Source organism: Heterodontus francisci, chromosome 3 (genome assembly GCF_036365525.1).
Source record: "Heterodontus francisci isolate sHetFra1 chromosome 3, sHetFra1.hap1, whole genome shotgun sequence".
Taxonomy (NCBI): domain Eukaryota; kingdom Metazoa; phylum Chordata; class Chondrichthyes; order Heterodontiformes; family Heterodontidae; genus Heterodontus; species Heterodontus francisci.
Genome location: NC_090373.1, coordinates 22,422,583 through 22,443,376, shown reverse-complemented (window position 1 = coordinate 22,443,376; position 20,794 = coordinate 22,422,583). Strand labels below are relative to the sequence as shown.

The following is a 20,794-nucleotide window of genomic DNA, read 5'->3' as shown; positions in this document are numbered from 1 at the left end:
GCTTAACAGTTAGTCCAAAAGACAGCACCTTTGACAGTTCAGCACTCGCTCAGTACTGCACTGGGAGCGTCAGTCGAGATTTGTGTGCTCAAGTCTCGGGAATGGAACTTGAACCCACGACCTTCTGATCTGTAGGGAGCCAGTTACAACGGACAGCTTGGGCCACAGGCCTGCTACTTTTCCAGCATACAATAAAATGAAGCGGGTAGGAAATGCATTCATAAAAATAAATGTTTCAGTTTCTACAGTAACAGGAGTTGCAGCAGACTTTGCAAAGTTGTTGTCTTCAGCAGAGCAGCTTTCCATGTTGGATAAAAGCAGCTTAAAACATGGGGTTTTGCTGAAGCCAGTGCCAGGCATTCCTTTAGGAACATCATTAGTCACAAGTCAACAAGATGCCTGAACATTAATTGCGTTTCATGAAAACAGTCAAGGCTTATCACCAGAACAATGGGCCACAATTGAACGGAAGTAATATTTTCAGCACAAGGACCTTTTTGTTGTCATTAAGCAATCCAACTTTGTTCACTTTCATTACACTGATACAGAAACTTCTCCCAGTTCTGTAATTTAACCATCTGAGCAGCCTTCATCATTGAAACATACATACCAGATGGACATTAAGCTGCTCTCTGGCAGTTTCTGGCAGACCTCCAACAGGTTTTGATGCTGACAAATGACGTTCAGTTTCTACCAGCCACTGCTGCATATTTTCAATCTCACTCTGGAAACCTTGAGCCTACATCACACAGAGAAATAACATTATAATCTTCTGCTGACCAGAACAAGGGCAACTCCCTTCCCCCAACTTTTGCTGCCTGCATTGTCGTCCCAAGCAATTTAATGAAGGACATCTCATCAGAACTGGGGCACCAGAAGTCGGCACGGCCCAGTCAAAGCAACGTTCATTAAAAATTGATGCAACTCAGAGCAGTACGCAAATGCATTAAGCAGTGAAAGGGGCAACAGGTTATCTCATCCCTATTCACTATTTAAAACATGGCCATGCTTTCAACCAGGTGGGAAGAAAACTTGACTCATGTTGCTGTTATGGATCTCTTGTAAGTGAATGGCACTTGCAGAGGAAAAGCAACAGGCCACAGCGATCAGCTGTTTGTTCTCTCAGCCAAGAATTCTTGAGTGGTATGGGAAAACCCTCAAAAGGGCTGCTTAGATGTAGCTACAGTGCTGTTTATACCCACACTACAAGGGACATCTTTTATTACGTCTGTGGGAAATTAAAGAGGAAAAAAAGATTTCCAGGTAGGAAAAATCAACAGTGAGAAATTCAACATTTGTCCTCATGCAGGTACTTCATTTCTTTAAATTTCTTTCAGCCACTATTTCCCCAGATTGATTCCAACATGGATATACTTTTGGAAAGCTACCTCTCACTCCTATGTGGCACTGGCTTACCAGTATAAAACTAAGGCTTACACTTAATCTTACTCACATACTATCCTATAGACCATCATGTTAGGCTGTGAGGTTGGATTCCAAAAGCCCCCACTTAAGACTGTCGCCATTGCAGTTAGCTGCATTGTTGGTTCAGTCTGGCTACAAGCAAGCCTGTGACCAATTCTCGGCCCTGTCGTACCTGGATGAGAGAGTGGTGTAGTTGCTGTTGCCGTTGTGCGGTTTGCTCTAGCACATTCGTCCAGCGCTGATTCAGGCTTTCCAGCTTGCTCTGTAGGCTGCTGGCTTCCTCCCCAGCGCTCGATTCGAGCAGATCATTCCCAGCTTTGTTCACAGTCTCCACTGTAGACTTGTGGGCTAGAACATCATTCTGTAAAACCTAAAATACAACACACACTTTTAGTAGATTTTGGTAAAGATTCTGGTCATTCAGAGAGAAGGTGAGTCATACAAGTCAAGGAAGACATCAGATTCTGCGCTGAGCTGACTGCTCTAAAGCAGGGCAGTAGTAGAGATGATACAACTGGCCTCAGTAAAGGGGAAAAACCAGCCAAGATTCCCCTGATCACTATCCAGTAACTCCCATCAGATGTATGTGTGGCCAACTAGACTTCCGGGAATTGGGCTCTTTGGTGACCAAATAGCCTGTGGCCACTGAATGCTAAGACACATTAAAATGTTCACTTGAAAGCAGAGTGGTGAAAAATGGTGAGAAAGGAATTAACTAGGATTTTCACAAGGGGAATAGTCACAGCATTAGCGCTGGTGAAAAGAAGCTTTAGCTTTGCACACATTAAACTTGCGCAGTGCAACTTGAATCTTAAGACCCGAGCGGAATCCAACGTGAAGCAGAACAATACAACCTCTTGCAGGGAGTCTCTCTCCAGTACACTCCAGGGTCTGCTCAGGCCCAGACTCCAGCTCCTGCCTGCATTTAGACTGAAAGTGCAGTGTTGCTGCGGCATAAAAGCACTTTACATTAACACTGCAGATGGGAGTGTAAATGGAGCATAAAATATAGTTATTTCATTTTTTTTTTATTCATTCATGTGGGCATCGCTGGCTAGGGCAGCACTTATTGCCCATCCCTAATTGCCCTTGAGAAGGTAAACGCAATGCAAGCTATACTGAATGTGCTTACTGAAACTCTGCACACCAATGGAGAATTTGTTACAGAATTTCTCCATTTAAAAAAAAAGATCCTGGCTGATATTAGTGAATTGTTCATTTGCCATTGCGTAGTTGCATTCTCCCTTCCTACCATAAAAGTGAAGCATTAGTCACTCTCATATCCTTAAATTAATTACACGATCTGGATCACAAAGATCAATTAATCTAAGTTGATAATTGTCTTATTAAAACACATTTACTCTAAATTTGCGTTGCCAAAACATTATTGAAAGAGATGAAAAGAAAAGATTATGAAGGCAGGTCAGTTAGGATCCAAACATGAAAAGATAGATCACTGTTTTGCATGGAATTCTTTGTCAGCACTTTGAGTTTCTGTGGTGCGGGTGGACTGTCCTTCCCAGTAGGTGAGAACCTCCTCTTTCAGGCCCTGACCGACCTGCTGGGCATTCTCAGCATTCTTTATTACCCTTGCTGGACTGCGATGCCAATAAGATCATAGGTTGAAGCTCAGCACTACCCCTTTCATCCATTACTAGGTCAACCCTTAAGGTGAGTCTGTCACACAGCTCGTTTGAAAAGAAGGGACACAACACAATTTTAATCAATAAAATCCAAGCTGATGATTCATGATCTCAGACAGAATCCTCATTAAAGTTATCAGCAATTAGATTTTTGGTTTTAAAAAGCACATTGAAGGGGAGACATTGCAGGGTTATGGGGGAAACAGCAGGGTCGGGAGGTGGGGGGTGGGGAGTTGGGCTAAGAGCCAGCACTGGCACAATAGGCTAAGTGGGCTCCTTCCATCCTGTAAGATCCTATGAATAGCTGGTTACATAAATTGCACGGATGTAAATTGCACATTTCCCCTACAACTGAAAGGCTTAAAAAGTAGAACTGAAAAGCCAGGGATACAGAAGGTGGCATTACATACGTGATGCTTGGCAATTGCGATTTCAATGGCTTTAGGATCTCCGCCAACAGCTTTTTGTTCATTTAGCAGCTCCTCGGTGTGGGTCAGCCACGTCATCAGCTCATCCAGGGCATGCTGGAACTGACCCAGAGCTAACAGAGCACCTTCCAGTTTATGCTGCAATTACAAACGGATTAGGAATTTTATTCAAGTCTGGAATAAACGCCACTTAAACAATAGAATCCTTAAACCCAAAACTAACATGTCCAAGGTTTCTCTCTGGTGAACTGAAGTAGGCTGCATTTCAAGGGATAATTCCAACCTTCATTTGCTAACTCACTCATATGCCCGATAAAGAGTGAGTGATCATTCTGGTTTCTGTCTGATGACCAATTTTAAAAGGCAGAGTTTGGCCAGAAATCAAATTTTCGACTATGCCTTTTAGGCTGCATTGCCATTCACAGGTCCTCAGGCCATCACAGATTTATTACCTGTCTGTTGACAATTTTCCCGTCCAGATTTTCCCAGAGATGTTTCAACTCGTGAAGAGGCTCCTGTACAACACGCTTGGCATCATCTTTGATCACCTTCTTCAGTAATAATTCTCCCTGATGATTCAGTCGCTCCATTTCTATTTGCTGCTGATACGCCTCCGTCTTGAATTGCTGTTAAAAATCAGAAATATTAACATAGCAGCATCAGCATCAGACAACATTTCTGTAAAGCCTAAAACAAATGCAGATTCACGAACCTTGAGTTCAGCAATCTGTTGTTTCACCGTTTCCAGATCTGTACCAATTGGGGACATTGTATTTAATTTACTCTCTGCAATGTCCATCCAGTCAAACATAGCCTGAATTTAAAAAAAAGCACACACAAAACTGTTGATGTATTTTGTAGTACAGTAATCCAACTCCTGAAAACCACACAAAAATACTGCTAAGATTTATAAGCATTTAATGTTTGGTTACTTTACACTAATGGCTATGTAGTGGAGTTGTTTAAAGTGGCATTGCCTACTCAACTAATAGATACAGATGTTGAAATTAAACATTAGCAAGGGTGCAGTCTTTGGGGGTGAAAGTAGAAATGGGCAGGGACCCAAACAGGCGGAACACTTTTGCTGCCCATGACACCGCACACCCGATCTTCAGTTCTATCGAAGGTTCTGAATATCAGGCGGGGAGTTTAACAGGAGTCCGAAGCCACAATGCCTGGTTTGTGCATTGCCCATGTCCAATTTCACCTTGCTTTGTGTTCCGAGGGTTTCCAGATGGCAGTTCTTGACTTTCCCACATTATATTGTGCTATGTTATGGAATGTTGCTGCAGCACACTTCACTAAAAGGATGCGGAATGCTAGTCTCCCATGGATTGACAGATAAACAGCACAGTGTGATTCTTACAATATCTCACCTATGTGAAAATATCAAAAATTCTATTTAAAAACGGCAACCGAGTTTCAAATGAACACATCACTTGATTACTGGGTACATGATTATCTAAAGTTCCTTTAGCCATAGATGCAGCTGCACAAATACTCTGGTCCAACGATTTCTATTTCACTTACTCCTTCCCTCATCAGTTACTATTTAAGAGCTTTTCCTGTTCCCATTTTAGTCAAAGTCATAGAACTTGGGAAACAAGAAATATCCATTGTTTACATGTTGCATTACAATACCCAATCTTCAACTTTACCATAACTTATTGTTTATGGTGTGGACTTTGAAGGGCTTATTCCCCAATCAGCTATTCCAGAGGCACTTTGTAGGAGGGCAGGTTGGAAAGTTGTGGGCCTGTTGCCCCTAATTTGCCATCCATTCATTTAAATAGACACAATATTAAGGGAAGTGGGCACATGACTTCCTGACCAGTGTTTCCTAAGAGTGTTAGTCCTGTGCCTGAGTGTCCCATTGGGAAAATAACCTCGGATTTTTCATTTTGGATTAGGACAGGGAAGTTACCTGGTTGAATGAGTTTTAAATTGTGTCAAATGAAAACTTACTGACACGTACTTTGTTTAGATTTATAAACTGCACTGAGTGCAGAAAACCTTTGGAGCAACAGTGATAAAAGATATGGTTCTCACCACCTATAGCATGCACATTGGTGCGAATGCAGTTAGTCTGCTATATGGCCTGGATGGTTTAAAGGGAATCACTACAGCTACCAAGTAGCAAGTGATGGATGATCCCTGAGAGAGAATATTGGGCAATGGGGATCTCCCAGAGTGCTCCCCGAGGTCTGTATATCTGGACTTTGCAGAGCGAGCCTGCAACGGCCTGGCAACGACCATTAGGCGACTGGCAACTGAGATCCCATTTGCTGCTAGTTCCAGTGGAGCACGGACATTTGGATCACAGTGGAAGAGTTGGCCACAGAGGAGAGTGAGATAACTGGGCATCTGGAGATGAGGAGCATCCTCAGAAGGAAGGAAGTCAGAGTTGTTTTGGGAGAGTAGGGAGTGAATGAACGCAGATGATGGGGATTCAGAGCCAGAAATCTCAGAGATGAAGGACTGAACATTCTCAAACAACTATGTTATTAATTAATCACAGACACCACCTCATTAAGTTGTAGCATTTATTCAAGAAGCTTAATTACTGAAGCAGTCAGCAACTGAGTGAACACCTGTTTCTGCCCAATATACACAGTGTAAGCAGCAACTTTGTAATTGACTATAATGGAAAGTGAAAAGAGTTAGCAACTTTTGATCGAACTAAACCCTGGCCAGGTTTAAACATGATGGAGACTATTTTTTATTCAGTTCGCTTCCGATGCTGCTACACCTAGAATTATACAAGAGATAAATGTGCTTGGAGGGGCTAAGCAAGTTGGTTTTGTGTGATGACCAAGAATCAAATCAAGATCACCAGGAACTGAAACTGAACCCAAACTTCAAGCAGTTTTTGCATCAGGACCAGGATTGTTCAATCATTCTCAGTGATGCAGTGTGTCTGATGTTCAGTTCTTCCAGAGGATCCAAGATCTAAATTGGGCCACATTATACAAATATAAGGAAACAGGTCAGGGAAACCAACCCACGCTCACCATCACAGCATGAGCTTCTTTAAACATTCAACAATCAATGCCCATCTGCTGAAGAGTATACTCAGTTGCTGTGCAGACAACTTGCGGGGTGGATTTTCCTGTCATGATATCTGTGAGTTTGGGAACACCTGGTCTAAAATCCGCAGAGCAAGATTCCATGGCTGCAGGAAAGTCACCCAATTTCCTGTCCATTAATTTAGCTGGATGGGAGGGGAGGGGGGAGTGAGGGGTAGGCTTCATTACCAGTGGAATTTTCTCCACTAAATTTTCCTCTGTGGTAATATGTCCAGAGCACTAACAGAATTCAAGAGGTCACTGCAGTCATGGATTGCGGTTCAAAAGCTACATGAAGCAGCAGGATTAACCTGTGACAAAAGAATTATTCCAAGACACCACTTAACATGACTGCATCCAAGGAGTAGTTTCTCTCTATCCTGTCAGATTACCTTCAATATGCAGTTTATTTCATAACTAAATGGAAAGCTATTGTTAATTCAAGTGATCAAATGTCAGGCTACAATCTGCATTAAAGAATTTAAAATCAGAATATGATACCTGCAGTGCATCCTGGAACTGAACAGCCTCCTGCATTGCTTCATCCAGCCTGTCAATGCGATCTTTCCAACCCTTGTTCAGATTGTCCCAGGTACAATTCAGCTACACACAGAAAAGAGGAAACATATTCAACCTGAACATATTACAGACCAACAAAACTAAGATCCTCACTTAAAAACCAAAGCAAAACAAGTCAACAAACTTGCCGACAATGATTCTCCTTCAATTAGGATTATAAAATGTACACAATTACTTCCAGCACCTGCCCTGTCACAGTGGTTAGCCGAGAGCTGCCAGATGCAACGTGTGTGTTGCCATCATACTGCTGCCCCCATCATGACCAACAAACCAACAATTCCAAACATTCTGGAAATAATGGCGAACTAGCGAGAATAAGGAATTTAAAGAAATCAGTATAAGTAAAGAAAGAGTACTGGAGAAATTAATGGGACTGTGTGGCAACAAATCCCCTGGACCTGACAACCTGGAACCTTAAGTTTTAAGAGGAGATGACTGCAGTGATAGCGGAGTAGAACAGTTCCTAAGGATTGGAATGAGGCAAACATAATCCTGCTTTTTAAGAAAGGAGGAAGAGAGAAAGTAGGGAACTGTCGGCCAGTTAGCCTATCAGCAGTAGGCAAAATGCTAGATTCTATTATCAGAGACATGATAACAGGGCATTAAGAAAATCATTGTATGATTAATCAAAGTCAACACAGATTTATGAAAGGGGGAATATTGTTTGACAAATCTGTTAGACTCTCTTGAGGATGTAACTAATAGGATGGATAAGTGAGAACCAGTGACTGGAGTGCATTTAGATTTTCAAAAAGCATTTGATAAGATGCCACATTTGAGGTTATTACACAAAATTAGAACTCATGGGATTTGGGATAACACATTGGCATGGATTGAGGATTGGTTAATGGATTGAAAAGAGTGTAGGAATAAAAGGGACATTTTTGGGTTGACAGGCTTGAACTAGCAGGGCACCCCAAGGATCACTACTTGTACATTAGCTACATTACTGACTTAGATGACGGGACTGAGTGTGGCATATCCAAGATTGCTGATGCTACAAAGTTAGGTGGGTAAGCAAGCAGTAAGGAGGATGCAAAGTGGCTGCAGAGAGATAAAGACAGGTTGAGTGAGTGGGTAAGATCATGGCAGATGGAATACAATGTGGAGAAGTGTGACGTTATCCATTTTAATAGGGAAAATAAAAAAGCAGATTTTTTTTTGAATGTTGAGAGACTAGGCTACGTTTGCATTCAAAGGGATTGGTGCATCCTTGTGCATGGATCACAGGGAGGCAGTGGTGTAGGGGTAATGTTACTGGACTAATGATCCAGAGCCCAGACTAATGCTCTGGGGACATGGGTTCAAATCCCACCATGGTAGATGGAATTTAATAAATCTGGAATTTAAAAAAAGCTTGTCTAATGATGGCCATGAAACCATTATCGATTGTCGTAAAAATGCATCTGGTTCACTAATGTCATTCAGGGAAGGAAATCTTTATTTGATCTGGCCTACATGTGACTTCAGACCCACAGCAATGTGGCTTGCTCTGAACTGCCCACTGAAATGGCCTAGCAAGCCACTCAATAGGGCAATTAGAGATGGGCAATAAATGCTGGCCTAGCCAGCGACGTCCACATCACGCAAACAAGTAAATAAAATGTAGGTACAGCAAGCAATTAGGAAGGTAAATGTAATGTTAGCTTTTGTTATAAAGGGATTGGAATTTAAAATTAAAGAAGTCTTACTACAATTATACAGAGCATTGGTGGGCAGCTTGTCAAAGATGATGGGAGATCTGACTGTGAGATTCAAGGAGAATTGAGATAGCCAAGACCAGCTTTATCAGAATGAAGGACTTGTTAACATCAAAGAAACTGACCCTGAATCTCAGGAAAAGAATGTTGAGGTGCTACATTTTGTCATCTATGTTATATGTCTTGGAGACATGGACAACAAATAAAGGGACTATTGATAAGCTGAATGCATTTGAGATGTGGACATATTGGAGGAGGTTCCGCATATCCTACACAGACAGAAAGACTAATGAGGAAGCGCTGGAAATGGCTGGAGAAGAGAGGAAATTAGTGCAAAATGTCAAAGACAGGAAGATACAATAATTCAGTCACATCATTAGAACAGAAGGCAGACAGAGACAATTATTGGAAGGAAAGATCGACAGAAAACGTAGGAGAGGGAAGCAGAGAAGAAAATGGATGCCAGATATAATGGACTGGATGCAGTTGACCTGTGCAGAATGTGTAAGGATAGCACAGGACAGACAGAGGTAGAGATCCATGACAGTCAACCTTCTGGGAAGATGATGACATGAATGAACAAATGAATGGTGAGGCCACACCTGGGGCTGGATTTTGTTCTGAAGATGGGGTCCCGGCGAATGGCCGGAAGGTGGGGAAAGATCCCACCTCGTCCCTCTGTTGGACCATGTTGCAATTCCATGGTGGGCAGGCAATTAACTGTCCGCCGTCAGGGGCTCAGTCCTTTTAAGGGACAAGCTCCCGCCTCCAAGAGCTGCTGGCCAATCAGAGGGCCTGCAGCACTGCAGTACCACAGGGCCACTGGGAGAGGGGTTGTCAATAAGAGTCCAGAGACTCCAGGAAAGGTGAGCGGAGTTGGAGTCGCTGGAGCCATTCAGGCAGGTCCCAGCGACGGGGTGGGGTGTCAGGTGAGTGAGGGCAGTGGGGGTGGGGGGGTCTTCCCAATCACTGCTGGAGTAGGGGGGATGGGGGCCCTCGATTGCCTCCAAAGGAGGCACCCACCCCAACCCCAATAGGAGGCTGCCAGGTTTTACCTGGCAGTATCTCCCTGTGATGGCAGGTCCCTCCACCTTCCATTAAATTGAGGCTGAGGTAGGAAGAGCCCACTTCAGGGCCTCAATTGGCCTGCAGCGGGAAGACTGTCTTCAGCCTTCCCCACCCTGGACTGAAGTTGAAGGCATCAGGAAGGCAATGGACACTCCATCGCCCACCTTCCAACACAATTTTATGCCGCCCCCACCCATTTCCATTCCCATTCTGAGGGGGTCCATAAAATTCAGCCCCTGGAGTCCGGTGTGCAGTTTAGGTCTCGTTACATAAAGAGGATGTATGTGCCCTAGAGGGACTGCAATGAAGATTCACTAGACTGGTTCTGAGGATGAGGGAACTGTCCTATGAGGACAGATGAGTAGATTAGGCCCATATTCCCTAGAGATTAGAAGAATGAGAGGTGATCACATTGAAACAGGCACAATTCTGAATGGGCTTGACAGGGTAGACACAGAGAGGTTGCTTCCGCTGGCTGGGGAATCTAGAGCACAGGGTCATAGGCGGGATTTTGTGAAGCCCCCCTGAGGCGGGATTGGAGGTGGGAGGGAGCAGGAAGGAGGCGGGCCACGGATGACCTGTTGCCTCCCCATCATCCAGTGATCTTCCTGGGGGTGGGATAGGCCGACGACGGCCTTCCCACCCGGAGACCAATTGAGGCCCTTTAATGGAGGAGGGATCCCTGTCCCTTTAAAGATTGGCGATCCCACCTCCTAAAACTTCAATTTGAAAAGTCAAAGGATCGCTCCGGGAGGAACGAATAGGCCTTTTCGGCTGAGCGCCGGGAGCCCTGCCTCCAGCACAAAATCCAGCCCATAGTCTCAGAATAAGGTGGATTTGAGATGGAGGATCAGCTAAGATTTTATTGAATAGTGGAGCAGGCTCAAAGGGCCAAATGGCCTACTCCAGCTCTTAATTCTTATGTTCTTATGTAACAAGACTAAGGAGGAAGCTAATCGTAGGTTGTGGATTCCCACTTGGTGCTGCCTTCAGTCATCACAATGAATACAAAAGTGACCATTAGAATGTTTCTTTCTGCACATGATTGAACACAATCTCAACAATCAAATGAAGCTGCTGACACCAAGCCTTATTTCATCCATCGCGTAGCACTTGAAAGTGCATATGATTTCATACTCAACGCCAGAATAAGCATCCTAACAGTCATGTTTTTGAACTGGGGATTTCAGTAGATAATGGCTTTTTTAGCCTGTGTGTATAACTATCTGAGACACACATGTATTCACACCTCATCTATGTTTTTCTTCACTACAGGTTTATCGGGCTCTCCACAGGCTGAGGTCAACTCAGCTCCAAGGTTCTGAACAATCTCCAGCTCCTCCTGAAGTCCATCTACCTCTTCTTTGATCGTCTAGAAAGAAAAGAAGTGAAATAAAAGTAACAAATCCATAGAATGAGTAAACTGAGAAAAACCTTACAAAATATGAAGGGAGCAGCAGTCCCTCGAATGATTAAAATTGCTCTTCGCCAGATGCCCTACATTCTTAAGCACTTTTTTCTTACACTGCAAGAGAAACATTTTCTCCAAACCCCTCCTTATGGAACCCTGGCCAGCTGCCAATAGCCATGTCAGACTCTGTATGAAAACAGACTAGTTGTGGAATTTAACATGTTTACCCTTCACCACCCTTCTTCATTAATGTTTCCTCACAGAGTCCTCTTTCTCAGCTATCCAACGATGTATCGTCACACAGTTGAACATCAATTTAAATCTTTCAAACCTGGTGCGATTCCAAAGCAATGTGACTGTGCAATTAAGATTGCGATAATCCGAAAGGATACAGAATTCTAATCTTCACCAGCATCGAGAGTAAAAGCAAAAATAAATCAGTACGCCACCAGTTTATAGTTCTATGGCGTGAAGCATTTGGATTGCCATGAAGAATTTGGGCTTGAATGGAAACCCAGGCCAACCTCACTCCCAATGAAGACCCTCGATGACTCATTCAGGTCTGCAGCATCTAGGTAACTTCCCCTCCTACAGATCTGTCATCCCCATTCTTAGGACATGGAGAGCTACAGTCCAAGAACAGTAATATCAATATATTATTCCACCACATTCACTATTCCTGTCTGTACTACCAAGGTACATAATATAATATGGAAGCATGAATTCCTCTGTGTAAAGCAGATATATACATTTACAGAATGTGCTTACATATTCATTACAAATATATAGCAACCAGGATACTTTCCCAATGGAGGGTACAAGAACCTGGAATACCAAAGGTCAACAAGACAACAGGTTTCCTGACCTCTAGAGCCTCTTGCTGTTCTTTGACAACAGATGGATCTATTCCGGGTTCCTCCAATTCTCGGATTAAGTCCTGAGTGTCTTTAATAGTGACAATAAGGGCAGAATGATCACACCAGAATTTTTCCGCCAGGTCCATCACATCAAGCAGCTTGGCCTCCTGTTCCTCCACCCGAGCTCTGATGTCAACCCAGTAGAAAACCATTTTGTCCAATTGGTCTTGAACAGCTAAAAGACACAATAATCTCATCAGAAACAAGTCGTGCATCAGTCCTGTCATGTTATTTTTAAGGTGGGGTTCAGTGGACTAATGGTTATGTTACAGGATGAGTAATCCAGAGAATGTACACTCAAATCCCACCGTTGGGGAATTTGAATTGTTGAAAAAAATTCTGGGAAAAAAAAGGTTCCACCAGTGGTCATGACCATGAAACTACCAGATTGTTATACTAACCTGACTGGGTCACAAATGTCCTTCAGGAAGGAAACTGGCCTTCCTTACCCAGCCTGGCCTGTGTGACTCCAGTCCCTCAACAATGTTAAACGTCCCTCAGTTGTATCAAACCTCCTGGGACGGACAATAAATACTGACCTTGCCAGCGACACCCAGAGGCCGAGAATGAATTTTAAAATCTCCAGCTAGAAAGGCAAGAGTTTTAGCATATGAAGACTTTCATTCGCGCTTTGATTTGAGACTTCCATTTTAAAACACTTTGGTAACAAACTGAATGTATCTCATCGGTTAACATACCTTAGCAGCCAGTGCTCAATCCATCATTTTGATGAATCACAAGTAGACAAAAATCAAAATGATAAAAAGAGCTCTTTCTATCTCTGTTATATCAGAATTACCTTTTGCACAGAAATCTTTATCGGCTCCTTCAGAACGCCCAATCAGGTCATCACCTCGCTGCTTCAGGGTTTCAAATGCTGGCTGCAGCTTCTCCAGTTCCATGGTCACATTTTTGTTTTCACTGATCTGCTCTCGGATTTTCTCCACCTCGGCTGAGATGGAAGGTGGTTGTTGTAATCGGACAGTGATGCGCTCTAGTGCCTCGAGCATGGGGCTGATCTTGTCATGAAACTGTAAAAGGATCGGAATATCACATTGATCAGTAACGGCACATCACAGTACAGGTTCATGAGCACAAACAGGTGTTTGCCCCTGTACACTCTCCCCTCACCAGCTCCCTATTGATGTGCAGCTACATTCTCAATACCACTTGCCCTCATTTTTGCAGTGATCTCTAACCAAACGCCTTCCAAAACTCCATATATGGAGTATCCACTGCATTCCCTTTATCTATGCACTATATGATTTGTTGAAAGCACAGTACCCCTTTATCACTTCATGCTGACTAGGCCCCAATGAGCCCAGACCTTCTGAATTATTTATTAAATCTATCCCCTACCACAGGCTCTAGAACCCACGATTTTCCAAAGGCTCGGCTGATGTTGTCACATTTAGGGGACAGGATTTCTGAGGCTACACGCCTGAGCAGCACTGGCCTTGCTAAGGGGTTTAAAGATCTTTGAACTGGTCCCATGCTGGATCCTGCAGCTGTTTCACTGACTACGATACTCAAATATTTGCAGTGTCTGAGGGAGTAAACTTTGTGACAGTATCATTTGATTGTTGGTGGGAGAGCCAGACGTCTGTTGCTCATCTAATTCCTTTCATCCTTATTTTATTGGTTCATTCTTTTGTTGCTGTTTAGGGCTTTTGGTTTTCATTGCAAGACATTTTATTCCAACTCTTGCGAACAGCAACTAAACAATGGGAACTCTGCTATGGGAGGTGGTAGATCTCGAAGACACAGGAAGACAGGTACGACTGTAACGTACATGTTATGGACATACCTACCCTTAGTCCAAGACACAAATTTACTCCCCAGTAGGCACTGCCGTTGTTGTGAATGCCAGAGGAAATCAGCCTTCAGTGTCTCTACTTTACAAAGGGGACTATTCCATAGCTCTGACATTTCCTGAAGACCAACTGAGAAAGCTGTCTCTTTCATTGGGAATTAAGGTCACAGCTGCATTGATGCCACCACCATCAACGTGTGCCGAATCAAGGCAGTTGGCTGCCTGCAGGTGCATGAAGGCCAAGTGATGGAAGCAATAAAGGACCCTACAACCGCAGCACCCCCTCCCCACCACCACCTTGCCATGTGCTCAACAAGGCACAGAATTTCTCCTGGGCAGCAGGGACCTGCTGTTGAAGATGGCCACTGGTGCCAGAGAGGCTATTGTCTGGAGATGGCTGGGAAACAAGGCCATGGAGATCACACCCACCCCTCTCAACATGTTCCTTTTGCCGTAAAAACAGAGAATGCTAGAAACACTCAGCAGGTCTGGCAGCATCTGCGGAGAGAGAAGCAGAGTTAACGTTTCGGGTCGGTGTCCTTTTGCCAGCTCTGCTTTCTCTCTCCACAGATGCTGTGTAGGCTACTGACTATTTCCAGCATTTTCTGTTTATATTTCAGATTTCCGGCATCTGCAGGATCTTGGCCTTTGTATTAATTTTCACTTTGCCAACCATTTTAAATGGGAAAGAAAGGGATATTGGTTGGTGCAGAATTCACCTACAGACTCTTTGATGCTTGCATATTAGGTTTCCTTTCACTTCTGTTTTGCTGGACTATACCAGCCCTGCCTCTAGATTTGGTAAAGGTTGACAAGATATTACAACTCCTTCAATAATGCCTAACACAATATTTGTCCCCACATGCAGCAAAGAAATGGCAACATCCCTTTAAGTCTAAGGGTGCTGGTCAGATGTTCAACTTGCTCTGTTTAGGTTGGCAGCTGGAAACACAGCCACGGCTGTGCTTGGAGCTGAAGCCAATTATTCAAATAGCCTGACCATGCAGTCAGCCCAGTGCATTATGGGCTATTTAACCCCTTCATGGCCAACCCTTCCTGGCTCAGATATTGTCAACATTACAAAATTGGTACATGGCCGTTTTTCCACCAATGAGGTAAAACTGGGCTGATAATTTCCTGGCTTCTTCTCTTTTGTCTGTATTATGAATTTTTTTTTAAGCTTATTTTAAAAACATAAATGTCTCCCCCTTCCTTTATTAATCACCTTGCAAAGACTGCGATTCATACTGGGATACAGCTCCATGTGGGCTTGCAGCCCTCCAATACTGTATTCCATGTAGCGTCACAGAATGATACAGCACAGATGGAGGAATTTCGGCCCATCGTGTCTGTGCCAGCTCTTTAATTGCATAGTTCTTTCAAAAAGAATTCTTTCAGACCTTCGCTCCTTCTCTATTCCCACAGCCCTGCAATGCTTCTCCCACAATTCAGTAGCTGTTGGCACAAATTACTTAGGCTCCCATGTGAGCCATGGGATTGAGTGCCAGCTCCCACTGAATTTTGGGGTCGTTGGCACAGCCGATCCCAATCCTGCTTCCTGCCAACTTCCACCCAATCTGCAGTTTTCAGCAAAGGGTCACTGAGTACCAAGTCTGTGAAACTGAATTCATTATATCATGTTACGTTGAGGGCTACATCGGGAAAAACGGCAGCTAACATATATTAAGATGCGACAAATTGGGAGAGATAGATACATGATGGAGAGGGAGGGAATAGAGGGATGGAATAGAGGGGGGGATAGAGTGGGGGGGAGGGGGGGATAGAGTGGGGGGGAGGGGGGGATAGAGTGGGGGGGAGGGGGGAATAGAGTGGGGGGGAGGGGAATAGAGTGGGGGGGAGGGGAATAGAGTGGGGGGGGAGGGGAATAGAGTGGGGGGGGAGGGGAATAGAGTGGGGGGGGAGGGGAATAGAGTGGGGGGGAGCGAATAGAGTGGGGGGGAGCGAATAGAGTGGGGGGGAGCGAATAGAGTGGGGGGGAGCGAATAGAGTGGGGGGGAGCGAATAGAGTGGGGGGGAGCGAATAGAGTGGGGGGGAGCGAATAGAGTGGGGGGAGCGAATAGAGTGGGGGGGGCGAATAGAGTGGGGGGGGCGAATAGAGTGGGGGGGCGAATAGAGTGGGGGGGGCGAATAGAGTGGGGGGGGCGAATAGAGTGGGGGGGCGAATAGAGTGGGGGGGCGAATAGAGTGGGGGGGCGAATAGAGTGGGGGGGCGAATAGAGTGGGGGGGCGAATAGAGTGGGGGGGGCGAATAGAGTGGGGGGGCGAATAGAGTGGGGGGGCGAATAGAGTGGGGGGGGGCGAATAGAGTGGGGGGGGCGAATAGAGTGGGGGGGGGCGAATAGAGTGGGGGGGGCGAATAGAGTGGGGGGGGCGAATAGAGTGGGGGGGCGAATAGAGTGGGGGGGCGAATAGAGTGGGGGGGGCGAATAGAGTGGGGGGGGCGAATAGAGTGGGGGGGGCGAATAGAGTGGGGGGGGCGAATAGAGTGGGGGGGGCGAATAGAGTGGGGGGGGCGAATAGAGTGGGGGGGGCGAATAGAGTGGGGGGGCGAATAGAGTGGGGGGGCGAATAGAGTGGGGGGGCGAATAGAGTGGGGGGGCGAATAGAGTGGGGGGGGCGAATAGAGTGGGGGGGCGAATAGAGTGGGGGGGGCGAATAGAGTGGGGGGGGATAGAGTGGGGGGGGGATAGAGTGGGGGGGGGATAGAGTGGGGGGGGGATAGAGTGGGGGGGGGATAGAGTGGGGGGGGGATAGAGTGGGGGGGGGATAGAGTGGGGGGGATAGAGTGGGGGGGGATAGAGTGGGGGGGGATAGAGTGGGGGGGGATAGAGTGGGGGGGGATAGAGTGGGGGGGGGATAGAGTGGGGTGGGGATAGAGTGGGGGGGGATAGAGTGGGGGGGGATAGAGTGGGAGGGGGATAGAGTGGGAGGGGGATAGAGTGGGGGGGGATAGAGTGGGGGGGGATAGAGTGGGGGGGGGATAGAGTGGGGGGGGGATAGAGTGGGGGGGGGGATAGAGTGGGGGGGGGATAGAGTGGGGGGGGGATAGAGTGAGGGGGGATAGAGTGGGGGGGGATAGAGTGGGGGGGGATAGAGTGGGGGGGGGATAGAGTGGGGGGGGGATAGAGTGGGGGGGGGATAGAGTGGGGGGGGGATAGAGTGGGAGGGGGATAGAGTGGGAGGGGGATAGAGTGGGGGGGGGATAGAGTGGGAGGGGGATAGAGTGGGAGGGGGATAGAGTGGGAGGGGGATAGAGTGGGAGGGGGATAGAGTGGGAGGGGGATAGAGTGGGAGGGGGATAGAGTGGGGGGGGATAGAGTGGGAGGGGGATAGAGTGGGAGGGGGATAGAGTGGGAGGGGGATAGAGTGGGAGGGGGATAGAGTGGGAGGGGGATAGAGTGGGGGGGGATAGAGTGGGGGGGGGATAGAGTGGGGGGGGGATAGAGTGGGGGGGGGATAGAGTGGGGGGGGGATAGAGTGGGGGGGGGGATAGAGTGGGGGGGGGGATAGAGTGGGGGGGGATAGAGTGGGGGGGGATAGAGTGGGGGGGGATAGAGTGGGAGGGGGATAGAGTGGGGGGGGATAGAGTGGGAGGGGGATAGAGTGGGGGGGGGATAGAGTGGGGGGGGATAGAGTGGGGGGGGATAGAGTGGGGGGGGATAGAGTGGGGGGGGGGATAGAGTGGGGGGGGGGGATAGAGTGGGGGGGGGATAGAGTGGGGGGGGGGATAAAAACTAATGAACAGCATTGGCAATGCTAACTACTCAAAGTACACTGGAAAGGAGGGGATTGGATCACAGAATGGATTCCAACAGTTGCTGCAGGTTTCATGCTATGCGGTGTAACAAACTCCTGATTTTGATTATGCCAACTTAAGTGCTGCCTGGTTACACCATACAAACTAGTAGAAAGCAGTCATAAGCAAACCAACAGCAACAAGGTTAATTTAATAGTTAGGCAGTTTCTACCTGAGTGGATTGAGAAATGGCCTCATCCAGTGAGGCGGCCCTTCGCTTGACATCCTCTTTGACCTTACTGTAAAGTGCGTCAGCCGCTGTATATTTCTGCTGAATGGCCAGGCCTTCCCGAGGGCTTAGCTCCAGTAACTGAGGCCCAGTTTTATTCATCTTATCTATGTGGGGCTTGTGTTCAGCTATCAGCTCTCGCAGTTGCTGCAAGAGAATAAAGCATCCATTAATACTTAAAACTAGCACATTCCCAATAAAGCCGCCTTATTCTGTTAACAGCATGTGTCACCACCTCAAGTATTCAGCCAGGACGTTACAGTACCTTTCCATGTAGAGTTGCAAGAATAAGCCGGTCTTTAATACAACAGAGGCAGGATAACATTTCACCCAGGACAAGAGATTAATTTTCTCGTGAAGTGCAAACCCTGTGTGTCAAATACTTACACAGTATGTTTCGACAGTTCAATCATTCCCTTTAAATTTATATTGCTTACATAGAGCTACTATACAGCACAGAAACAATTGTCCATGCCGGTGTTTATGCTCCACATGAGCCTCTTCCCAGCCTTCTTCATCTAACCCTATCAGCATAACTCTCTACTCTTTTCTTTCTAATGTGTTGATCTAGCTTCCCCTTAAATGCATCTATGCTATTTATCTGAACTACTCCTTGTGGTGGCGTGTTCCACATTCTCACCATCTCTGAGTAACGGAGTTTCTCCTAAATTCCCCGTTGGATTTATTAGTGATTGTCTTATATTTATGATCCTTAATTTTGGTCTCCCCTACAAGTGGAAACATCTTAAGAACATAGAGTCATAGAGAGATACAGCACTGAAACAGGCCCTTCGGCCCACCGAGTCCATGCTGACCATCAACCACCCATTTATACTAATCTTACATTAATCCCATATTCCCTACCACATCCCCACCTTCCCTGAATTCTCCTACCACCTACCTACACTAGGGACAATTTACAATGGCCAATTTACCTATCAACTGTCAAGTCTTTGGCTGTGGGAGGAAACCGGAGCACCCGGCGGAAACCCACGCGGTCACAGGGAGAATTTGCAAACTCCGCACAGGCAGTACCCAGAACTGAACCCGGGTCACTGGAGCTGTGAAGCTGCGGTGCTAACCACTGTGCCGCCCATACACATGTAAAAAATAGGAGCAGGAGTAGACCATATGAACCCTTCAGCACTAACTGCCATTCAACAAGATCATAGCTGATTTACCTCAACTCCACTTTCCTACCCGATCCCCATATCCCTTGATTCCTTTAGAGTCCAAAAATCTACTGATCACAGTCTTGAATATACTCAACAGCTGAGCACCCACAGCTCTCTGGGGAAGAATTCCAAAGATTCACAACCCTCTGAGTGAAGAAATTTCTCCTCATCTCACTCCCCTTATCCTGAGCCCTAGGTCTAGAGTCTCCATCCCGGGGGAAACAGCCTCTCAGCATCTACCCTGTCAAGCACTCCCAGAACCTTAAAGGGGTGAAACTGGTCTGCACCAGCAGAGCGAAAGCAGTTTGTAGCGAATTGGCAGCTGATTTTTTTCACCGCGCCCAATCTTCTTACCACTGAATTTGACAAAATGATAGTTCGAACTCTATTTGCAGACCATTTCTTAGTCTCTCTCCTGTTTTTGCTTGGTTTGAAATTGAAAATCTTGCGATATTTTCCAAGTTAATGGGAAATAAAAACTGGCACGGTGGAAAATCAACTGCCGATTCACCGCGAGCCTGTTTCGCCTCACATGTTACAATGAGATCATCTCTCATTCTTCAACACTCCAGAATGTAAGCCCATTCATAGACTCATAGAATCATAGAAAGTTTATGGCAGAGAAAGAGGCCACTTGGCCCATCGTATCTGTGCCAGCCGAACAGCAATCTACCTATTCTCGTCCCACCTTCCAGCATTTGGTCCGTAGCCCTGCAGATTACAGCACTTGAGGTGCATATCCAGACTCCTTTTGAACGAGTTGAGGGTTTCTGCCTCAACTACCCTTTCAGGCAGTGAGTTCCAGGCCCCCACCACCCTCTGGGTGAAAAATATTTTCCTCACTCCCCTCTAATCTTTCTACCAATCACTTTAAATCTATGCCCCCTCGTCACTGACCTCTCCGTTAAGATAAATAGGCCCTTCATATCCACTCTTTCCAGGCCCCTCACAATTTTGTACATTTCAATCGAATCTCCCCTCAGCTTTCTCTGTTCCAAGGAGAACAACCCCAGCCTATCCAATCTTTCCTCATAGCTGCATTTTTCCAATCCCAGCAGCATCCTTGTAAATCTCCTCTGTACCCTCTCTAGTGCAAATACATCCTTTCTGTAATGAGGTGATCAGAACTGCACACAGTACTCAAGTTGTGGCCTAAGCAATGATTTATACAGTTCCAGCATAACCTCCCTGCTCTTATATTCTATACCTCAGCGAATAAAGGAAAGAATTCCATATGCCTCCTTACCCACAACCCTACTCAATTTTCTCTATGTCTACCCTATCAAACTCTTTCATAACTTTAAGGACCTCTAATAGTTCATCCCTCAGTCTTCTCTTCCTAGTTAAAAAGAGCCCCAGCCTGTTCAATCTTTCCTGAGAAGTATAATCACTCCATTCTAGTATAAAGACTATAAATCTTATTTGCACCTTCTAACTTTACTGAGTTAAATGTGGATGATCCTCTTATGTCTAGTTATTCGGTCAGATACTGATCTTCTGTTTAAATAACATGAGGATCACTT

At 45.8% G+C, this 20,794-nt stretch overlaps 1 protein-coding gene across 10 annotated transcripts in view; it reads right to left on the bottom strand.

Annotated features, from left to right (window-relative positions):
* dst (dystonin) overlaps nt 1–20,794 on the bottom strand; it is a 666,855-nt gene that overhangs the window by 84,910 nt on the left and 561,151 nt on the right. For all 10 annotated transcript variants that reach the window (XM_068020163.1, XM_068020162.1, XM_068020167.1 and 7 more), the window contains 10 exons: nt 18,040–18,243; nt 13,036–13,267; nt 12,185–12,411; nt 11,158–11,280; nt 7,063–7,164; nt 4,209–4,310; nt 3,949–4,122; nt 3,479–3,634; nt 1,598–1,795; nt 611–739 (listed from right to left, as the gene is read on the bottom strand). In XM_068020163.1, the coding sequence (XP_067876264.1) occupies nt 611–739; nt 1,598–1,795; nt 3,479–3,634; nt 3,949–4,122; nt 4,209–4,310; nt 7,063–7,164; nt 11,158–11,280; nt 12,185–12,411; nt 13,036–13,267; nt 18,040–18,243 (1,647 nt within the window). The remainder of the gene's footprint in view (nt 1–610; nt 740–1,597; nt 1,796–3,478; nt 3,635–3,948; nt 4,123–4,208; nt 4,311–7,062; nt 7,165–11,157; nt 11,281–12,184; nt 12,412–13,035; nt 13,268–18,039; nt 18,244–20,794) is intronic.